The following is a 21,178-nucleotide window of genomic DNA, read 5'->3' on the forward strand; positions in this document are numbered from 1 at the left end:
GCTATCTGATTCTAAGGTTAAAACATTCCCTCTGAACTATGCAAAGTGACCTGGCATTTTCCAGTTTCTACACAGTACCTGGCCGCCCTGCCCCCCCAAAAAACCTTTTAATTTCTTACACTCAAATATCAAATGAATTGATACAAACCCTGCTCTGCAAATCTATATGCCAGCTAGTTGTTTTCACTTATTCTGCACATTGTAGAGAGCTTGCTATGTTCAAGAAGGAGTGCTAGACCAAACCTGCAACATTATGCTTGTCACTGCCCCTGGGAACAAATGACCCCCTGGAAAACTGGACGCGATGATTGCGTCAGGCCCAGCTTCAGACACCTGAGGAAATAGGGAAACAGGCAGTTATCCTACCTGCTCCCTGGTTCAGGGCACTGATTCCCAAACTTGAGGGAATACAGGAGGAATCTCCAGATGGGTTTGTTAAAACCGCAGCTTCCAGGGTCTCACCGCAGCCTTATTGTGTCAGAATTTCTGGGGATGGGGCCTCCTAAACTACCCACATTTTTAATCAATATGTTCTCCCCCACCCCTCCATGCCTCTGCTGGTTATTTGTGGGCTTCCCTCTCTACACTCCCACCCCCCCACCAAAAAAAAAGAAAAAAGAAAACCACTGTACTGTAGCGGTTAAAGCTCTAGAGCCAGCGTCAGGAGGCAATGAGCAGCTGCTAGATCTGGAATGAGTTATTTAACATCTCTTCACCAGATGGGGGTTGAATGAGAGGAGTCTAGCCGTCCCTTCTTCTCTCAAAGAACCTCACGTGTCAACTCGTTAAGGAGATGGGGAAAATGTGCAGGGAGGTCTCACTCTAGCAGCTCAAACACCCCAGAAGAGTCTGGAAGCCCCGGATAGGGTGTAATTCCTCTCTCTCTCTCTGGTCTCCTCATTCACAACTGGAGGCAATGTGAGGCGAAGTTGGAACTGGGTGACAGTCGGGAGGGAGAAACCAAAAGAAGCTTGCAAGAGCGTTTTGGCAAAAAGCAGAAAGGGTGCTCTGAAAGCAGGAATTACTCGTCGTCCTCGTCTTCGTCGTTCTGGTCCTGGTAGCGAATGTAGACGACCAGCATGACAAATCCCATGAGGATGCAGAGGGAGCCGACCACCAAGTAGGCGATGCCCAGGAACGGATTCTTGCCGCCCATCCACGAGATGCTGCTGAAGATGATGAGCTTGTGGCCGCCGAAGGCTGTCACCGGGTAGTTGTAGGTGATGTTGACGCGGTAGGTGCCCCGCGGCAGCCCGGCCGAGTAGTTGCCCTGGCGGATGCGCGCGTACAGCTTGCGGAACGTGGGCAGCGCCGCCGTGCGCATCCATACCACGAAGTCCTGGTTGATGAAGCCGGTGTTGTTCGGGTCTGGGCTGAGCTCGTAGACCGGCCGGTGCCAGCTGGGCGGGGGCGCGGTGCCCTGGAAGGCCAACGCCAGGCTGCCGTTCACCAGCGGCGGGTTGCGGAACTTGACGTGGTAGTCGGTCCACCAGGCGATGCCGGTGCGGTCGAGCGGCACCTCGACGTAGGGCCCGCCGGGCAGGCGCTGGTGCCACAGCGAGAAGGAGTCGTTGAAGAGGCTGTTGGCGATGGCGCCGCAGGGCGCGATGGGCAGGCCAGCCGCGCTGTACTGGTAGGGGTAGCACTCGTTGACCGGGTGGCGCAGCGCGCTCTGCAGCCCGCTCAGTTGCGCACCGTCGCGGGACACGCCGTAGCGCCGGTTGTTCTGGTAGAAGCTGGTCAGCTCGTAGTAGAGGTACACGGGGCCCTGGAAGAGCTCGGGCAGCGAGAAGTACCAGGCGCACGAGCAGCGGGGCGGCGGCGCCCGGCCCTGGCCGGCGGCGGCGCACACCGAGCAGTTGCCGGTGCCCGGGTGGCCGGTGTAGTCGTACTCGAGTTCCTTGATGCCGTTGGAGGAGTAGTAGAGGCCCAGGCCCAGGCCGATGAAGGCCAGGCCGGCGCAGAAGAAAAGCGGCAGCGTGATGCTGGCTGACAGCAGCGGCTGCCAGGCGGGGAGGCGCTGCTGAGTGAACGCGGTGTTGTCGGGCTGGTGGGCGCCCCGGGCGGTGGCGCTCCAGGTCATGGCGGCCGCGCGGACCCACGGAGGGGCGCTCGGATGGGGCTGGCCGGGGGCGCCTCCCGCTCCTCGCTGGGCGAACCAGGAGCTACCCCCGGGGCAGGTTTCCACCGGCTCAGGTGAGTTCTGGCCCCGGCCTCGCCTCCGGTCCCCGCACAGGTGAGTCTTAGTTACAGGTTCTCCGGGCAGTGACCGGACCCTTCAGTTCCGCCTCGGCCCAGGTGATCGGCCAGCACCGCCCCTGCGGGTAATCGAGAGCCGCGCCCCGCCTCTTCGGAGGTGAGCGGGAGGGCGTTCCTTCCCTCACCTGGCGGACCCAGAACTCGCTTTTCCTCTCAATCCGGGTGGGTCCGGACTCCAGCTCCTCCTCCCCGAGGTGAGTGGCGGCCCCAGGCTGCCTCTGAGTGGCTCATACCTTGCTCAGGTACTTCCTTCCCTTCCGCCTTCCAAGTGACTAGAGTGCCTGGGCCAGTCTTGCCCGAAATCGTAGGAGCTGCAGCCTCCAGCACAAAGTTCCACTGAGGGATTGCACCGTGCGTCCTGGAGCCTTGAAGATTTCAGGTAATTAATCCTCTTTTATCTGAAAGTGGAGAAAAAGCGTCTCTGGACCCTGTTGTCTTTGTAGGTTAACTTAGGGGCCCCCTTTCAGTCAAGTTGCAGCCACAAATTGTAATGCCCAAGAAATTGCACTATGGTAAATCGGTTTGGAATGCTGTGCCTGCATTCAAATTTTAGAATTTTTTTTTTTTTTTAAGGGAAAATGATTTTCCAGCCAGGTGCCCCAGTCTGGCTGTATAACTAAGAAAAGTGGAAAGTTCTCTAAAAATGACACTTAAAAAAGAGAATTAAAGATGGCAAGAGGTTCAGAGCCTTTAAATATCTCTCTAGCTGGTGGAGAAACCACACAAGGTTTCTGGACTGGACTACATGTGATTTCTTTTTCTTTTCAGATTATTTGCCTGACTGGAAAAAAGTCCTACTCAAGGTCCCAAAAGACCTAGCTGCTATCCACAATCAAGGATGTTGGACTTTGGGCCTAAGGAGGTGAACTACAAGGTTTTATAGGACTTACTGCAAAGAAAACCCCAAATAGCTCTGAACATTGCTTGCGATTCTGGCTTTTATATCTAGGTTGGTACAACATACACAAGGGGGTGTCGGGCCATTTCAACTTTGTGCTAAATCCTCCTTAGGTATTGTGTTTCTGCCTCTCTTCCCGCTCCTAAAATGCAAATAACTTAAATATTTACTATATTACACTTCTGCACTTAGAATAATATATTGCATTCAGGAGTTATTCAAAACCCATTGAAATCTGGAAAGTTAAAATACTTGCTAAATTAAACAACAGGGATTTTTTTTTTTTAAAGCATCTTTCAAGTGTTAGCCCTAAGCTAAGCAAGGTAGAAGACAGAAGACAATTAGACTAAAAAGGACCCTTGATCTCAAGGCACTTGCAGTCTGATAGGGGACATATTACTTAGGAATAAGATGAATCAAAATAGACAATAGACAGCATATACTCAAGTACCAAATTATACTTTACAAGAATGATACTAAAATTAAAAAGTAATATTGTTTTAATAACAGAAAATTCATTCTATCTTGTTGAATGGAATGAATGCAGATTGCAAGCTTTAGCTATTAGAGAATACTGAGGGAGACCCAGCTGACTCGAATTCCACTTCCCTCACTTTTAATCATACCCCAAGAGAGGAAATCCCAACGTTGTCCACAACTTTCTAAGCTGTGATCCAGTCTCCACTACACCTTTCTTTCAAGAAGATAAAAGAATAAACAGTTCTCTGTATCATTTTGGTGGGTTCCGTCCACTCCTATATCATTGAGTCATCAGTTGGCTTGACACAGAGTCCACAAAACTAGTCCCTAGGAAGGAATTTGGTTCCCCAAACTTAACCTAGTGGATTTTAAGTCTAACAGTTGCCCTGCCACCACTCCCCGGAAGTGGTGTGAGCCCTCCTGTTGAGCTGAGAGACTTGCCAGCTCTCCCATCCCTGGATGACATTCATTTATTCATTCTGATAACTAGGGTCACACCAGAGTGTCCCAAAAGCCGAATGAAGAGAATATTTCAAGACAAGGAATGGTCTACAGGGTGCAACACAGCTGAGGGTTCTAGTGAGACAAGAAATGAAAAGGTGCCATTGGATTTAACTTCTGTGGGAACAATTTGGGTGGTGGGGTGGGAGGAGTCAGGCTGTCTCAGGTGAGGGAAAGAGGATGTGGAGGCAGCCCAGGAAGGACAACGCCTTTTAGAAGTATGGGGGAGGGGCAGGAGAAAGGCAAGTGGCAATCATTTAGAAGAGTATGTATCCCAAGGGAAAGGCTTCTTTTTTTTTTTTTTTTTTTGTGCAGTACACGGGCCTCTCACTGTTGTGGCCTCTCCCGTTGCGGAGCACAGGCTCCAGACGCGCAGGCCCAGCGGCCATGGCTCACGGGCCCAGCCGCTCCGTGGCATGTGGGATCTTCCCGGATCGGGGCACGAACCCACATCCCCTGCATCGGCAGGCGGACTCCCAACCACTGCGCCACCAGGGAAGCCCGAAAGGCTTCTTTATAGATGGCAGCAAGGGTTTATTCCGAGGGGAGAAGATAACAGTTCAGGCAAGGTTGAAGAGAGGGGCGACAAGCTCATGGATGGTCCAAAGGCAGGAGCAGGCAGGAGGCGCCAGGTCCAGAGAGCAGGTGCAGGGTCAGCTCACCTCTGAAATAGGGAGTAAGGATGGATGCAGAATGCAATTGGGCTTTGGTCTTGGCTCAAAGGGAGAAAGTTCCCACGTAAGAATTTCTTTCTGTGCAGTAAAAGGCATTGGGGGGCGGGGAAGGGAAAGCATGAGCCCAAGGAAGTCTGTGAGGAGGGGAAGAGGGAACTGGCCTGGGACATGTGAAGTGATGCTGAGTGGCTTCGTCTAGAGGAGTCATGCAACCCAGGATGGGAGAAGGCAAGTGAACATGTCCAGCACGTGGGGGCTTTCACTGCAGGTGAACTGGAAATAAAGGCTTAAGATATTGCAGTTATTGTGGAGCAGGTGGCTTAAGTGATAGGCCTTAGTATTTAAGAGAATAGCAAAGAAAAATGAAACAAAGCTGAGGGACCAAAAGAGAGCACAGGGACCAGCAGACTGGCAGTCCTAATGATGTTAATTAACGAGCAGGTGGCATGAAAGCTGGGAGGGGAAAAGCCCTGGTATGAGATGGGATGTTAAAGATTTTGGAGGGGCTTCCCTGGTGGTGCAGTGGTTGAGAGTCCACCTGCCGATGCAGGGGACACGGGTTCGTGCCCTGGTCTGGGAAGATCCCACATGCCGCGGAGCAGCTCAGCCCGTGAGCCATGGCCGCTGAGCCTGCGTGTCTGGAGCCTGTGCTCCACAACGGGAGAGGCCACAACAGTGAGAGGCCCGCGTACCGCAAAAAAAAAAAAAAAAAAAAAGATTTTGGAGGTGGAGCGAGCAGTGCCGGGATGCATGTGTACGTCACGTCTTCTCTACCAGCTTGCAAGTTCTGAGAGGCTAGGGACTGGTATGTGTTGCTGTGTCCCCCAGAGTTCAGTGTATAACAAGGGCTCTGACCTCGTGTCTTTCATTTGGTTATGTGTTATCATGATGCATTAAAGGACACGTGGCTCTTGTGAACTCTTCCCAGTCCCAAAAAAGAAGTTAGTTCATTCTAAACAATTCTTTTTTGTGTCTGTTTATTATAAAGAGAGCTCAAAGTGAAAGAAAAAGTCATTCCCAATCCCAGTACTCCTCGAATCGTTTTATTTTTCCATTTTATATTGTGGGTTTTATCCATATAATTATTTAATTTTTAATAGATTTTAATTATAAAAAGTACATTATCATTCTGTGTGTTAAATTACCTCCTTACGGAATGAGATGAAGAATAAAGTAAATACTTTTTCTGTTTCTTTGTGGTCTTCATAATTTTTAAATGGTTCCAAAATTCATGGGTTTGCCATGTTTAACCGCTCTCCTATTGTTGGGCATGTGGATTATTTCCAGTTTTTCAGTATTCCAAAGAATATAGTAGTAGACATCTTTTCACCTATAACATTTCATTTTATATTATTTCCTTAGGATAAATTTCTAAAAGCAGGAAAGGCTTAAAAGTCAAACCTGTTAAAGATACATATCTCTAGAGTCTTTGACACTGCCGCAACATTGTTTACTTGGCTACATTCACCAAAATGTTGCCAACAAAACCAGTTGTTAACCACAGAATATATTTAGTCTGTGCTAATAAACTATCAGATACTAGGAGAAGCAATATAAGATAGGGGAAAGAAAGTTGCCTGACGTTAAGGAAGTCCAAGTTCTACTCAAAAATTCATCAAGAAATAGCTGGGTGACCTTTGTCAAATTGCTTAACTTCTCTGGTTTCCTGATTGCTTATCTGTGTGAGTGTGTTTGCCAAAATGATAGTAAATATCTCTTTCAATGCAAAGATATCTGTTTCTAGTCATCCCAAGAGGTCTTCCTTGCACTGACTCATTGAATAAATTGTCAGCATTTACTGAGTACCTACTGTGGGCCAGTCACTCTGTAGGCACTTTATGTGCAGTATCTCATCTAATTCACACCGCAAACCTAGGTGGTAGGTACTATTATTATAACCATCAAACTGATGCAGAACTAAGATTTAGGCTAAGGAAATGGAGGCTAGCCAAGTTCTTATAGAGGTAAGTGGGAGCTGAGAGTCTAGTGCTAAATTCCAGCATCCTTCATTTTCAGTCACCGCAGTGTAATGTCTAGACATACTTCTTCTTAAAAGAACCCAAAAGACTTGAACTGACTTTTAGTGTTGCAGGTCTTTTATACCCCAAAGATAAGAGAATTCTGTTCCATTTAGGCAAAGTCCCAGAACATCTGAGTTGCCTTATTTTTGTTTAACAAAACTTTCGTTTTGAAGCCAGCTTTTGTTCAGCATGTCTATTTCTCTTGCTAAAGTAAAAATAACTTCATTTGTCTGGCTGTACTCAGTTTTTGCATTTACTTCATTTAGTTCATGACTATTTATCTTACCGTAATAGAGCCAAGGGTTTTTAATTGGTGTTCCCTTATATAAGTTTATACTGCTCAGGATTGTTGCCTATTACTCTGCCCATGGGGCAGCTTTTATTTAAAAGGAATCAAATTAAATTGCTTCATAAAATTACAGCATATGTTCAGAAAAGTTTGAAAAATATCCACTGTGCCTGGACTTCATTTTTCATTAAGAACTGTGTTCAGCAGACTTCCTGTTTCAAAAATTATGGGGTGGTACCCCCTAGTGGAAGATGCAGAGTAACTTCGGTGAACGAGTACTGTAAGCACCAGGGGCAGAAAAGACAGACAGGAGTTCTTTCCACTCCGTGCTGCAGTGTGTTGGAGTTTTGGGTCATTAACTTACTGAAAAACAGTGGAGGCCACTTGTGAGCAGAATTGGGTGAGTTGAGAGCTGCAGGGGGCAGTATAAAATGAACAATGCGACTGAGATATGTGACAATAGGTCTTAGGTGGCACAGGCATTGGCTATGGGATGCCCAGGTTAAAAGACTGGAAAAATCAGCAGGGATTGGATTGGACTTGAACTATGTGCATAGAGTTTGGTTGTAGGAGTTGTGCTTGGTGAGTTGGTACTAGAGAGACCCAAAATATCAGGAGGACAAGTTGGGTGACAGAATTGAGATAGAGGGGAAGGAAAAGCTTTGTCACTGGAAATAAGAAAGAGTTAAATCAAAACTGAATTGGGTTAATGCAGTGTGAAAGGTGAGAGGGGCACATACCAGGGTGAGGATGGCAAGAGGGAGGGGACATCTACAGGGCAGTGTCTATGGAACCAGCTTGTCTGTTGAGACTAAAGGCCACCCTCCCCTGCCCTTTCCCTGTCCCTGTGGGAGTGAAACTCACTGGTTTGGGGATGACCCCACTGAGGAATGTGATATACACACTGGCTTTCCCTTTTCCACAGGGACAATATCTATTTGAAACGTAGGAATCCTTCACTCTGTATCGGGAGTGAATGGTTAAACATTTAAAAATTTTCAAAAAGTTATCAGCTTGTCTTTTGACAAGATTCAACACCCATTTATGATAAAAACTCTCTGGAAAGTGGGCATAGAGGGAGCCTACCTCAACATAATAAAGGCCATATATGACAAACCCACAACAAACATCATTCTCAATGGTGAAAAACTGAAAGCATTTCCTTTAAGATCAGGAACAAGACAAGGATGTCCACTCTCACCACTATTATTCAACATAGTTTTGGAAGTCCTGGCCATGGCAATCAGAGAAGAAAAAGAAATAAAAGGAATCCAAACTGGAAAAGAAGTAAAACTGTCACCGTTTGCAGATGACATGATACTATACATAGAGAATCCTAAAGATGCCACCAGAAAACTACTAGAGCTAATCAATGAATCTGGTAAAGTTGCAGGATACAAAATTAATGCACAGAAATCTCTTGCATTCCTATACACTAACAATGAAAGATCAGAAAGAGAAATTGAGGACACAATTGCATTCACCAATGCAACAAAAAAATAAAATACCTAGGAATAAACCTACCTAAGGAGGTAAAAGACCTGTACTCAGAAAACTGTAAGACACTGATGAAAGAAATCAAAGATGACACAAACAGATGGAGAGAGATACCATGTTCTTGGATTGGAAGAATCAATATTGTGAAAATGACTCTACTACCCAAAGCAATCTACAGATTCAATGCAATCCTTATCAAATTACCAATGGCATTTTTTACAGAACTAGAACAAAAAATCTTAAAATTTGTATGAAGACACAAAAGACCCGAATAGCCAAAGCAATCTTGAGGGAAAAAAACGGAGCTGAAGGAATCAGACTCCCTGACTTCAGACTATACTACAAAGCTACAGTAATCAAGACAATATGGTACTGGCACAAAAACAGAAATATAGATCAATGGAACAGGATAGAAAGCCCAGAGATAAACCCACGCACCTATGGTGAACTAATCTATGACAAAGGAGGCAAGGATATGCAGTGGAGAAAAGACAGTCTCTTCAATAAATGGTGCTGGGAAAACTGGACAGCTACATGTAAAAGAATGAAATTAGAACACTCCCTAACTCCACACACAAAAATAAACTCAAAATGGATTAAAGACCTAAATGTAAGACCAGACACTATAAAACTCTTAGAGGAAACCATAAGAAGAACACTCTTTGACATAAATCACAGCAAGATCTTTTATGACCCACCTCCTAGAGAAATGGAAATAAAAACAAAAATAAACAAATGGGACCCAATGAAACAAAAACTTTTGCATAGCAAAGGAAACTATAAACAAGACGAAAAGATAACTCTCAGAATGGGAGAAATTATTTGCAAATAAATCAACGGACAAAGGATTAATCTCCAAAATATATAAACAGCTCGTGCAGCTCAATATTAAAAAAACAAACAACCCAATAAAAAAATGGGCAGAAGATCTAAATAGACATTTCTCTAAAGAAGACATACAGATGGCCAAGAGGCACATGAAAACTGCTCAACATCACTAATTTTTAGAGAAATGCAAATCAAAACTACAGTGAGGTATCACCTCACACCAGTTAGAATGGGCATCATCAGAAAATCTACAAACAACAAATGCTGGAGAGGGTGTGGAGAAAAGGGAACCCTTTTGTACTGTTGGTGGGAAGGTAAATTGATACAGCCAGTGTAGAGAACAGTATGGAGGGTCTGTTAAAAAATGAAAAATAGAATTACCATGTGACCCAGCAATCCCACTACTGGGCATATACCCAGAGAAAACCATAATTCAAAAAGACACATGCACCCCAATGTTCACTGCAGCACTATTTACAATGGCCAGGTCATGGAAGCAACCTAAATGTCCATCGATAGATGAATGGATAAAGAATATGTGGTACATATATACAATGGAATATTACTCAGCCATATGAAGGAATGAAATTGGGTCATTTGTAGAGACATGGATGGACCTAGAGACTGTCATACAGAGTGAAGTAAGTCAGAAAGAGAAAAACAAATATCATATATTAATGCATATATGCGGAATCTAGAAAAATGGTACAGATGAACCGGTTTTCAAGGCAGAAATAGAGACACAGATGTAGAGAACAAACATATGGACACCAAGGGGGGAAAGCTGGGGGTGGGGCAGTGGTGGTGGGTGAATTGGGAGATTGGGATTGACATATATATGCTAATATGTATAAAATATAAAATAAAATAATAACCTGCTGTATAAAAAAATGAAATAAAATTCAAATCAAAAAAGGAAAAAAAGAAAGTTATCAGCCCTATGTTCTAACCCCCATAATGTGAAGTGGGAGGGCTCATCTTAGGAAAACTGAAGTGCCCAAGACAGATGTGCTTAATGCTCTTTCCTGTTTGATAGCATCAACAAACTGAATAAACATACTTTTAATTCCACTATCTAGGTCACTGATACAAATGTTTAAAAACCTTGGCCGAGAGCCTGAGAACCTGTACTTGCCGTTTGTGCTGACCAATATGCCTTGTTAATATTCAATCTGGAGACTGTATTACCCTTGGAGGACTGCAGGGGCCCCTGACCTTTCTCTCTGAAATGTGAATTTGAAGTGGTTGTGTTTAAAGTTTTAGTTCTCTTTCTGTAGGAAGGATACTGTGAGGATAGCTGCATTGTGTCAACTTCTAAACCAAAGTCTGAGAATCTTAAAGGGACCAAGGCCCTGCATGATACCTGATCCAGTGGTTCCCCATCTGGCCAAGTAGCAAAATCATTGGGAGTGGGGATGGTGTTTAAAAATACACATTTCTCAGAGTCTGATTCTTGCCACTAAATCACAATCTCCAGGGGCTGGCACCCAGGAAGCTTACTCAGAGCAATGTGATGAACACCCAGCTTTGGGGGCCACTGATCTACTCCAGCCTCATAATCCATCTGGGGATTTGCTTTGATTAGATAGTCAAGGATTTCTGCAATGCAGGGAACAGCTTCAGCAACAGGTAGCTATTGTTCAGATATGAGGAATGTCACAGAAGCAAGGAACTGAGGGAATATATCTGGCTCTCATAGGAGGAGAAAGTCATCAGGCTTCTCTCCTCTCTCTGCACTGTTTCTTGCTGCTGCTGCTTCCTGTAGTTCTGTAGGCCACCTTCTCGAGCAAGTTTGCTTCTCCAAATCTTGGACTTTGCATGCTTCAGGTTGCCACAGCTCTGATGTGGACACCAGTGCTGGGTCACCTTTCAGTTCCTCCCGACTCTGGCAGTTATATTCTGTAGTTCAAGGGAGGCTCCAGCTTGGGTCACGGGTCCAGCCCTGGTCCAATCTGTTGTGGCAGGAGTGGGGAAAGGTCCCAAGACAGACACATGGCTGCCCACATCCACCTCTTCAGTAAAAGTTGAAGGAACACTTCCAAAGGAGGGGGTGTGGTCTGGCTGAGAACTAAAAGGGTGTCCACCACACCTTTGTAACCTCCCAACGAGGGGGTCATTTGAGCTCCACTTGAACTCTTCTTGTGACAAAGAACTCACCAATTTGTGAGGTCCTTTCCTTGTCCAGTTCTAAGATTTGACAGCTTTTTGGGTAATGACCATAATGTATTCTATGTTCCTTCTCTAGAGGAATACAGAATAAACTTACTCCTTGCCCTTTAAGAACTCTGAAGATGGCTATCATGTTTGCGTCAAGAGTTTTATTTCCGGAACATACTTGCTTAGTTTCCTGATTTGGTCCTCTTTGGGTTTAGACTCTCATCATCCTGATCCCCTTCCTTTTCTTGAGTTGGTTTCTTAATAAGAATTTTCTTACTTACATAGAGTAATGCTTTTAAAAGGATTGAGGTGGCTTTAAAATATGCAGTAAAGCGACATACAAAAAATACTTCAAAGCAAAAGAATGAAGGCAAAGGGAATACATTTTGTAAAATGTATTTTGAAGCCAACTTTTGTTCAGCATGAGTGAGAAGTTGGTTCATGAAGCACCTGCCATGAGATTGTGTGGCTTGCTAAGGGTGGTCTACAGGCTTGCTCCTTAAGCTTTCCAGTGGCCAGCTCCAAGAGGGAAGGATCAATCACTGCATCCATGGAAGGAAACAAAACATCAGCTCAGAAGAATATTAAGTGATTTCTGGTGTAAAGACTAGGAAACATTTTCTCCTTGGTGTTCTCCCAGAGACGATGTTGTGAAGCCAGGTAAACAATATCTTTAACAAAAACCTTGCAGTAAATATTGCATTCACTTCCTAGCACTGTTCCTTACAACATCTGCCAGAGTGAGATATAATGGTGCTTGGTCAAAGCACAATTCAGTGAAGCCATTCTAGGGAGGCCCCCCATCCAGTCTGTGTGTGCTTCTCTGCCCCACTGTCTTTGGACGGGTATTAGAGGATCTATCAGTGGTTCTCAAGCTATGTTCTGGGGGAACCATCAGTGGTGGGGTTAAGATCCCCATCCCTTCCTCGCATCCCATTCTCTGACCCTGGGCTTCTAAGAAAGACATGGTTTGAACAAGAATTCTATTGTTAAAAAAGAAGTTTGAAAACGACTGATCTAAAAGAATGGGTGCACTGCTATCCTTCAGGTAATCTTCCATAAATATCATTCATTTCCCAAAGTTTTCCATTGTTAAGGAGCAGCTGTGAGTTCCAAGATTAAACATCGCCGTAAGTTCCTAGATCACAGAGCTTCTACGTTGCCAGTTAAACTCAGGGCCATATGTTTTAATAATCAAGCAAGCTAGGGAGGGATTGACAACTTCTTATTAAATTTGAGGTACCTAACAAGGACATATGGTGGACAGAAGGCCACTGCACCTCCACTTGGAGGTGAACTAAGAAAGGACCATCTGTTGGTGCCCAGATTCTCCTGAAGAAATAATTTGGCATTTGCTCTAACACGTTGATACACAAAGTACAGCCTCAATGATTTTAGCTTGAAAAATTTATCTCATAACCAAACACCCATTTTATCCACAAGCAAATCTCAGTAAGTCACTCATAGAACATCTAGCTTTTATATTGAGAAGGGTCTACATGTGTTTAAAAATATATATGTAAAACTAGGAAGTTGATGGTTTTAGATTTAGAACAACTGGCTTTTCTTTGTGATAATAAAAGATGGGGTCAGCTGGCTATTAATGCCTTTCTGGTCCTTGATACTAAGACCATGGCATTGGTGTACCAGAGAAAGCCCCTCTTTCTCTTTCTTGTAATTGGAGTAAACACTGTGTCTGATCTATTGATGGACTGTTATTCCTGACCTTGAAACACAATGGTATTAAGTGCAGGTTCCTTATAAGCCTTTCAGGTGAGGGTGGGAATGGACCTGGGGACTCATTATTGAGCTTGTATATCTCAGTCTACAACTGATTTCAGCCTTCAGAGTCAAAGGTTATGGAAAAATAGATAAAAGCAGCAAACACTCAGGTTTTTCTTGTTAGATTGCTCCACGAGATTGACAAAGAGTTTAATAATGATCAATGGTGGAATAGCTATACCTATAGCTCCCTTTCTGTAGAACATTGACCCAGGAGTCCTAGAACTTACAATTTATCAAACAGGGAAGTGACGTACATTTTAGGTAGACCACCTAGTAAATTAGGAGAAGAGTAAATGACTGCCTTTAGGGAAAATGTGGTAGACTTAATTGTGGTCCAATCAATAAGGAGAAATTTCTCATTAAAATACCACTAACAAAGGGTCTTCCCTATCTACTCACAAAACCATATGATAACTCAACCTTTTTAAAAAGAGATCTGTGGGAATAGTGTATATGTGTGAGGATCCCTGTGTACTTTGTCGCAGATGATTGAACAGTGAAAGTGGGAAGTTGCAGAATTAATCAAATGTAAGCTCATCTTTATTAACCTTCCAAATTGGCAAAAGGAATCTGTTAGGGCAAAGCCCTGAAATGCCTGATTGACCACAGCACTGTGGACTGATAGGTCTCCCTCCCACCTTCTTACAGGGCCTGCAGCTAGGGCTCAAAGCAGAAGCATCTGGCTACCCGTAGGCCCTTTTTACCTCGTCTCAAATGATCATAGCAGGGACAGGACCCCAGAGTCCAAAAGCCTTGCAGGCTGAGAAGGGAGGATGACAGCAATAAAGAACAGGCTTGTGTAGCACTGGTCCCAGCTCTTCCTTCCAGAAGCAGGGGGAACACCCCCATTGGGCCCTTCCCTGTAGGTTCACACAGCCTACCTCTGGCTGTCCTTACATCCAACTGGGATGACATGTTATCCCCACGTTGAAATGGCAGAGTTCCCCTCGCCCAGCTTGTACAAACACTCATCTTGGAGAACAAATCCCTTTGTTCTCCAAACATCTGAAGTTGAAACCTTTTTTTGGCAAGTAAGTTCGCTAAGATCAGAGCTCTCTCTTAGAAGTGATCTGTGGGCGATCAGTCTCCTCCAAGAGTTTTATTTAGCTCAATTTTTTAAAATGTGCTAAGTGATAAGAGAGAGTCTTGCTAGGTCCTAGTCTCTGTCTGCAAACTTAGAGCACTCAGCCTTCTCCTTGCAAGCTCTGAAAATTTAGCCTCTTGGGCAGCACCCACGATCTGAACATTGGGATTTCTCCCAGGACAATCTAATATGGGAAACTACCGCAGAACCTGCCTATCCACAGAGTGGGTGACTGAGCCCTTCTGAGGCAATGATATGTTTGTATTGAGATTTACTTTTTACCTGCTCCTGGGTAGCCATTTATTGAATATAATTCGCATCTCTCGTGTTGCACCACTAATCTTGGTACACTTTGTTTGTTGATACCTGACTGAGGTGAATGGTCAATTTGCCTGCCCTATCTTCACCCCTTCTTAGAGTCAGTATTCTCCCCACTCCCCCAAATATGGGGTTTGGTCACACAGATACTAAACAGACTTGAAGTTTTGCATTTGTTATTAAGTTTTATATCAATTTAGAGCCATCATTCCCATTAATGAAGATGATTTACATTCTGATTCTGTAAATCCAGTGCATTAGCCATCTCTGCCAGATTTGTGTCATCCAAATATTTGATCAACATACCCCTTCATCCAAGTCACTAATAAAAATGCGGACTGGATTCGACTCAATGTTGATTTGTTGACTAGGTGGTAGATTTATTTGATGGACTGTAACATGAGCTTCAACGTGTTATTGCAGATCTGTTTATTGTCATGGAACAGTGTCTACAGTATACTGAAAACTGAAAAAATCATTGAATATTACGCATTTTTATGCTATTACTGTAAAAATATGTGTGGGTGTATATATACATGGAAAAGGGCCTGGAAAGAGATGCACCCAGAAAAGTCACTGTTTATCTCTGGGTGGTCAGGCTACTAGTAATTTTTCCTTTTCTTTTTAATTCTTGTATGTATCTTCTGGAAAGTTATTTAATGAGCATGGCTTGCTTTTATAAATAGAGGAAACAGCAAAGAATTTTATAGTTTAAAACATTCAAAAGAGGACTCCCCTGGTGGCGCAGTGGTTAAGAATCTGCCTGCCAATGCAGGGGACACAGGTTCAAGCCCTGGTCTGGGAAGATCCCACATGCCACAGAGCAACTAAGCCCATGCGCCACAACTACTGAGCCCACGAGCCACAACTACTGAGCCCGTGTGCCACAACTACTGAGCCCACGTGCTACAACTACTGAAGCCCGCGCACCTAGAGCCTGTGCTCCACAGAAAGAGAAGTCAATAAGAAGCCTGCGCACTACAATGAAGAGTAGCCCCCGCTCGCCATAACTAGATAAAGCCCGCGTGCAGCAGCAAAGATCCAACACGCCAAAAATTAATTAATTAATTAATTAAAAATTCAAAAGAAATAAGGAGAAAGATCAAAGAGATCCCTATGGCATATCTCTAAAAACCTTTCTCCAGGTCCGAGAAAGTGGTTTTCAGACCATTGTGCTAAACAGAATTATTGGAAGATATTTTAAAAAACATCTCCCCTGGGAGAAGCACAAGATGAAACTGCTGTTGCCAGCCCCTGGACCAGCCAGTGGACAGAGCCACTTAGCTATGAATACACCTAACTTCTCTGCCTTTTACCAGCTGTGGGACCCCAGGTAACCAGCCTAAGCTTCAAAAAACTTTTTTTTTCCTGCTCTTCAAAATGGGATATTAACATCTATCTGTCTTCAAGGATGGTGGTGAGGCTTATATGGAGTAGTGCACACAAGATGCCTAACCCAGTGCCCGGTGCATGGTAAAGCCTGGTAAGTGATATGCTGTCTCCATGGCATCCAGCCCACAAGTCTAAAATTTATCCTCAGGTCATTCCTTATCACATCCCTTCCCTCTTCTCCCTTTCCAACACATTTTAGGATCTTATCTGAGTCCAAGAAGAAAGCAAAGAAACTGATTGCTTAGTATTGATGCCAATTTGTGGAAATCATCATTTCTAATGATCTCCATATAAAGTAACAAACCTTCCACATATAACTTATGTTTTAACTTTTTTGTTTAGATCCTTTGCTTCTTTTTTGTGGCTTTTGCATTATGAAATCTCCCTTGTATTCTGGTAAGCCTGGAAGTTAATTCAAGAAACATTTGTAATTGTATGTAAAGCAATGTGTGATCTTCATTCCCCAAAGGACTTAAAGGCAGGTGGGAAAGACTACACGGTAAAATATCAGTTTTCCACATCATAACAGTTTAGTGGAATTTTTGTCATTTTGAATATTCTATGTGATGAGGGAAGAGTGAAACAGCATACTTTATTTTTGAAATCCCTCCTCAATTAGAGCAGGATATTTTAAAACAAATCTTATGGGAAATTATCAATTTCTATAGCATATGGTTCAAACCACCTCAGAAAGGCTGAGACCAAAGAGATGTAGCCTTGAAGAGACCAGTAAGCTGGAAGGGAAGGTGACTCATTTGACTCGGGAGCCCCACACCCAAGTCTCAGTCTGGGAGGCATTGTTCTTGGAGTAGCAAGCCTGACTAAGATGGTGCACAGCCGTGCTCCTCCCATCTCTTCTCCTGCTTATGCCCCAAGAGCTGGATGGCATGTATGAGCAATGGAAAATTCCTTTGACTCCAGAGCTGGCCTGGAGAAGGGTCGTGCTACATGCTACAGCTTCCCAAGACAAAACCAATAGATGCCAGCTTTACTTTCTTTCCTTGGAGTCCAAGATTCATTCAGTAGTCCCGTAATGTCCCCAGTCTTGAGGGGCTGCAAGGAGAGTACTTAGAATAATTAGTTTCCATGCAGAAGACTGGTACCCCATTAGCCTTGTAGAAATCAAGATAAAGTCCTTCTACTGATACCCCTAATTTACCTCTTAAAAAGAAAAAGAATCATCATAGTTGAACATATTATTTCATCCAAGGTGTTTCTAATGATTTTGTGATTTTTTAAAAATGTGTATAATTTATGGTTTCAGGTTTTTTGTGAATTATTTACATTTAAAATGTGATCTATAGTTATCTCTGCAGTATGATCATGTTTAACTCACATGACAATGATTAGGGGAAAGATAAAATTGTTGTTTACAATGCCAGTTGACTAAACAACTTTGAAACTTGAAATTTATTTGAGTTTACTTTTATCATTATTCTTATTTTAGTTCTGTTCTTTTTTTCTTCCTCTCTTACAGATATGGTTTGTGGCCATTAGGTGGCGCTGTGCATTTCAAATATGAAAAGCACATGAAATTCCAATGCTAGGCTGTGCGGAAGAAAGTGATATGCATTAGTTAAAATTGTCACATTCTTGTTTCAATGACGGAAAAAACATTTTATTTTTCACATAAAAATTTCCAGTATTTTATTAAACAACCCAGAACATAATCCCACAGTTCCATCTGAAACTTTCCTTGCAGAAAGAAAATGTTCCTTACTGTGTGACATAAAAGCAATGCCTCTTATCTTAGACTTAGAGATTTGGGTGTGGGACTCCTGAGTCAAATGAGATAATTTAACTCTTTCGCCTCCCCTTTGGAGCGCTGTGCTCCTGATTTTCTAACAGTGTTGATGAATTTGTGTTAGAGTAGCCATATTCTCTCATTTGGAGGTCCTTATTACTGGAAGCATTTATTTACAGATGGGATGCAAATTCGTTTACATGTTATCTGAAATGCTAGCTTTAACTCTAGAAAATAAAACAAATGGTTTTCTTAGGGATCATTCATGACTCTCATTGTTAACCAAATAATGGAAGATGTTATTCAAGTTTAATCCCCAGACAGAATATCCCGTAGCTCCTGCTACACCAATAGTCTCCTGTTCCCCTATTTCCAGCCTTCCCTCCCACTGTACACCCAGTCACTCTAGAGCTCTGCCAGGGGTCCCCTTGTCCTCTCCTCCCACAGCTCCCCCTGAGCAGTCTCTCCTGCGCCCAGGACTGTGGTTACCTTTTGGTGTTGATGTTTCCTAGTCTGTATCTTCAGGTCATGTATCCACTTCTCCCACTTAGATGTCTTCAGGCACTGTTATACTTAACTCGTCTGAAATGGAACTTGCCCTGCCCAACTCCAAACCAGCATTCCCTCTGTGGGAATGAAGGTGGGGCAATGCCACCTTCATCCGTGCAGTTGCCCACGCAGAGATCTGAGAGTCAGGCTCCACCCTCCCTTGCTTTTATCCACCCATCCTTAACGTTCACTCTGCCACTACTATGGACATGGGTTAGATCATCTCTCATTTAGATGATGATTGTATTTATTTATTTATTTATTTATTTATGGCTGTGTTGCGTCTTCGTTGCTGTGCATGGGCTTTCTCTAGTTGCGGTGAGCAGGGGCTACTCTTCGTTGCAGTGCCCGGGCTTCTCATTGTCGTGGCTTCTCATTGCGGAGCACGGGCTCTAGGTGCGCAGGCTTCAGTAGTTGTGGCATGTGGGCTCAGTAGTTGTGGCTTGCGGGTTCTAGAGCTCAGGCTTAGTAGTTGTGGTGCACGGGCTTAGTTGCTCCGCAGCATGTGGGATCTTCCTGGGTCAGGGCTCGAACTCGTGTCCCTTGCATTGGCAGGCAGATTCTTAACCACTGCACCACCAGGGAAGCCCTAGATGATGGCTGTTAACCTTCTCCTAGTCTTGGTCCCTCTGAACCCCCCTTTTTTTTTTTTTTCACATTATAGCCACTGATCCTTGTATAATGTGGTTACCACCATGTTTGGATCCTGCTGGAAACCCTCGATAGCCTCTCCTGTCTCTCAAGACAGATCCAAACTCCTCAACGTGAACCTAAGGCCCTGGGCCCTTCCTACCTCTCTGGCCCTGTCTCCTCTGTCTCAAACTCTGTACTCTGTCCTTAGACACACCTGTCAGCATATCAGATGTGCTGGACTTTCTCCAGCCTCCCACCTCTGCACACACTGTCCCCTCTGCAATTCTTTTCTCTCCACCCCTGTCTGTCTCCTGCATAATTCCTAGCTTAGATGTCACCGCCTCTGGGATGGGAACCTTCCCCACTGCTTCTCCCGATAGGATGAACTGCCCTGCTTACCACAGCCCTTATCACACTATATGGTAATTGTCTGTTAGTCTACCCTGCAGACTGTAATAAACACATCTCTTACTCTCCGTCCTATCTCCACCATCCAACACAGTTCTTAACACGTAGTAGGTCCTCAGTAAATATGTTTTGAACGAATGAATGAAGACCTGGTCTATGTAGCTCACTCTCGCTTATTGTTTATAACCCAGGTCAGTTGTCTTCCCAGCTCACCCCAGCGGGAGTGAGTCCCTTCCATCGACCACCACGGCACTGGGCACAAACCTCAGTCAGAGCACATATGTTGTGTGGAAATTGTGTGAACCATCTCCACTAGACTCTGCACTCTTCAGGGCAGGACAAGGTCCTCATCAGGTATTCCGTGAGAGTGGAGAAGGAACAGATTTTTCCTGCTTCCAAAGATCATGCAGCAAAAGGTGGTGAAGAGAGAATAAGTTTTCATCTGATTTGGGGGTTTAGGCCTGGTTTTGTTTATATGGCTATTACCTTCAATTTTAGGTTTTTTAAAATTTATTTTACTTAGAACTCTGTCTGAGGTTTAAAACTACAAACCTTTGCTTGTGAAAACTACTCATGCAATCATTTAAGGGTGTTAGGTCCCATAACGTTTGAGTGAGGCTGTTAGAGTTTCCCGTGTGTGTGAGGAATGTGTGTGTGTTCGGACTTCTGTTTCCCTCTGCTAGCCACTCTGTGTACTCACTTCCTTCAGAGGAAGGGAGTTGATTATCCGTTCCATAGTAATAAAATATAGTAATATTTCTTGAGCACATACTCTGTGTCAGACGCTGTTGTAAGCATTTTACATGCATTAACTCACTTAATCCTTGAAAGACCCTTTGAGACAGGTGCCATCGAGTGTTAGCATTCCCATTTTAGAGATGAGAAGACTAAGGCACTGAGAGGTTTAGTAATTCCACCTGGGATGAGAAGAGGAGCCAGGCAGTTCGCCTCTAGCTCATGACCTTTTATATGCTATATTATACAAAAAGCTTGACAGGAAATACATTTTTGATTATTTTAATTGAGGATACTAACAGCTGTAAAACATTGTCACATGGACCTGTTTCACTATGTAAATATCTCTGAGTAAAAGGGCAGTTTGTTACCAAAACCTCCCATCTCCTCTGCCTCAGACCAGAGCACTGCCAGCCCCAAACTTTGCAGAAAGCCTGTAACCCTTTGCCTTTCGGGTATAATCCTAATTGCTCATCTCCCATGACACCTTTTCTTGAGACAAGCAAAGCCTTCCTCAGTTCTCCATAAATGGAGAGGCTTCTTTCTTTTGATCACAGATCTCTAACTGCTAAGTTACTTTCCTTCCATCTTCCTGATCCTAATTTAGAGACTTCTTAAGTTTTACAGGATCTCTTGCTAAACATTATTCACTGTGTATAATAGTATACCACACATCTTATCCCTAAGGGTTCATGTATATTTGAGCATGCCCCACTTAACCTGAAATCAAACTAGAGCACTGCAGCCCACAGTATGGCTACAGAAGTTAACAAACTATATTGTGATTTGGTATAACACAATGTAGGCATATGTATTATCCATTATTAGAAAGGTTATTTTAAAATAAGTGTTTCAAAGGATAAATAACATTTTTTTCACACAGTTTGAATACTATCTGACCTTTTAGAAAGTGATTTAGAAAGATC

General features: G+C 43.8%; 1 protein-coding gene across 1 annotated transcript; it reads right to left on the reverse strand.

Annotated features, from left to right (window-relative positions):
• Window positions 1-1,021: 1,021 nt before the first annotated feature.
• TMEM30B (transmembrane protein 30B) lies at window positions 1,022-2,083 on the reverse strand (the record flags this gene model as incomplete). Its single annotated transcript, XM_079699557.1, has 1 exon — window positions 1,022-2,083. One exon carries the CDS (start codon window positions 2,081-2,083, stop codon window positions 1,022-1,024), a length of 1,062 nt encoding a protein of 353 aa, XP_079555683.1.
• Window positions 2,084-21,178: the final 19,095 nt, after the last annotated feature.

The sequence above is a fragment of the Hyperoodon ampullatus genome, assembly GCF_949752795.1.
Source record: "Hyperoodon ampullatus genome assembly, chromosome: 3".
In the NCBI taxonomy this organism is placed as follows: Eukaryota; Metazoa; Chordata; class Mammalia; order Artiodactyla; family Ziphiidae; genus Hyperoodon; species Hyperoodon ampullatus.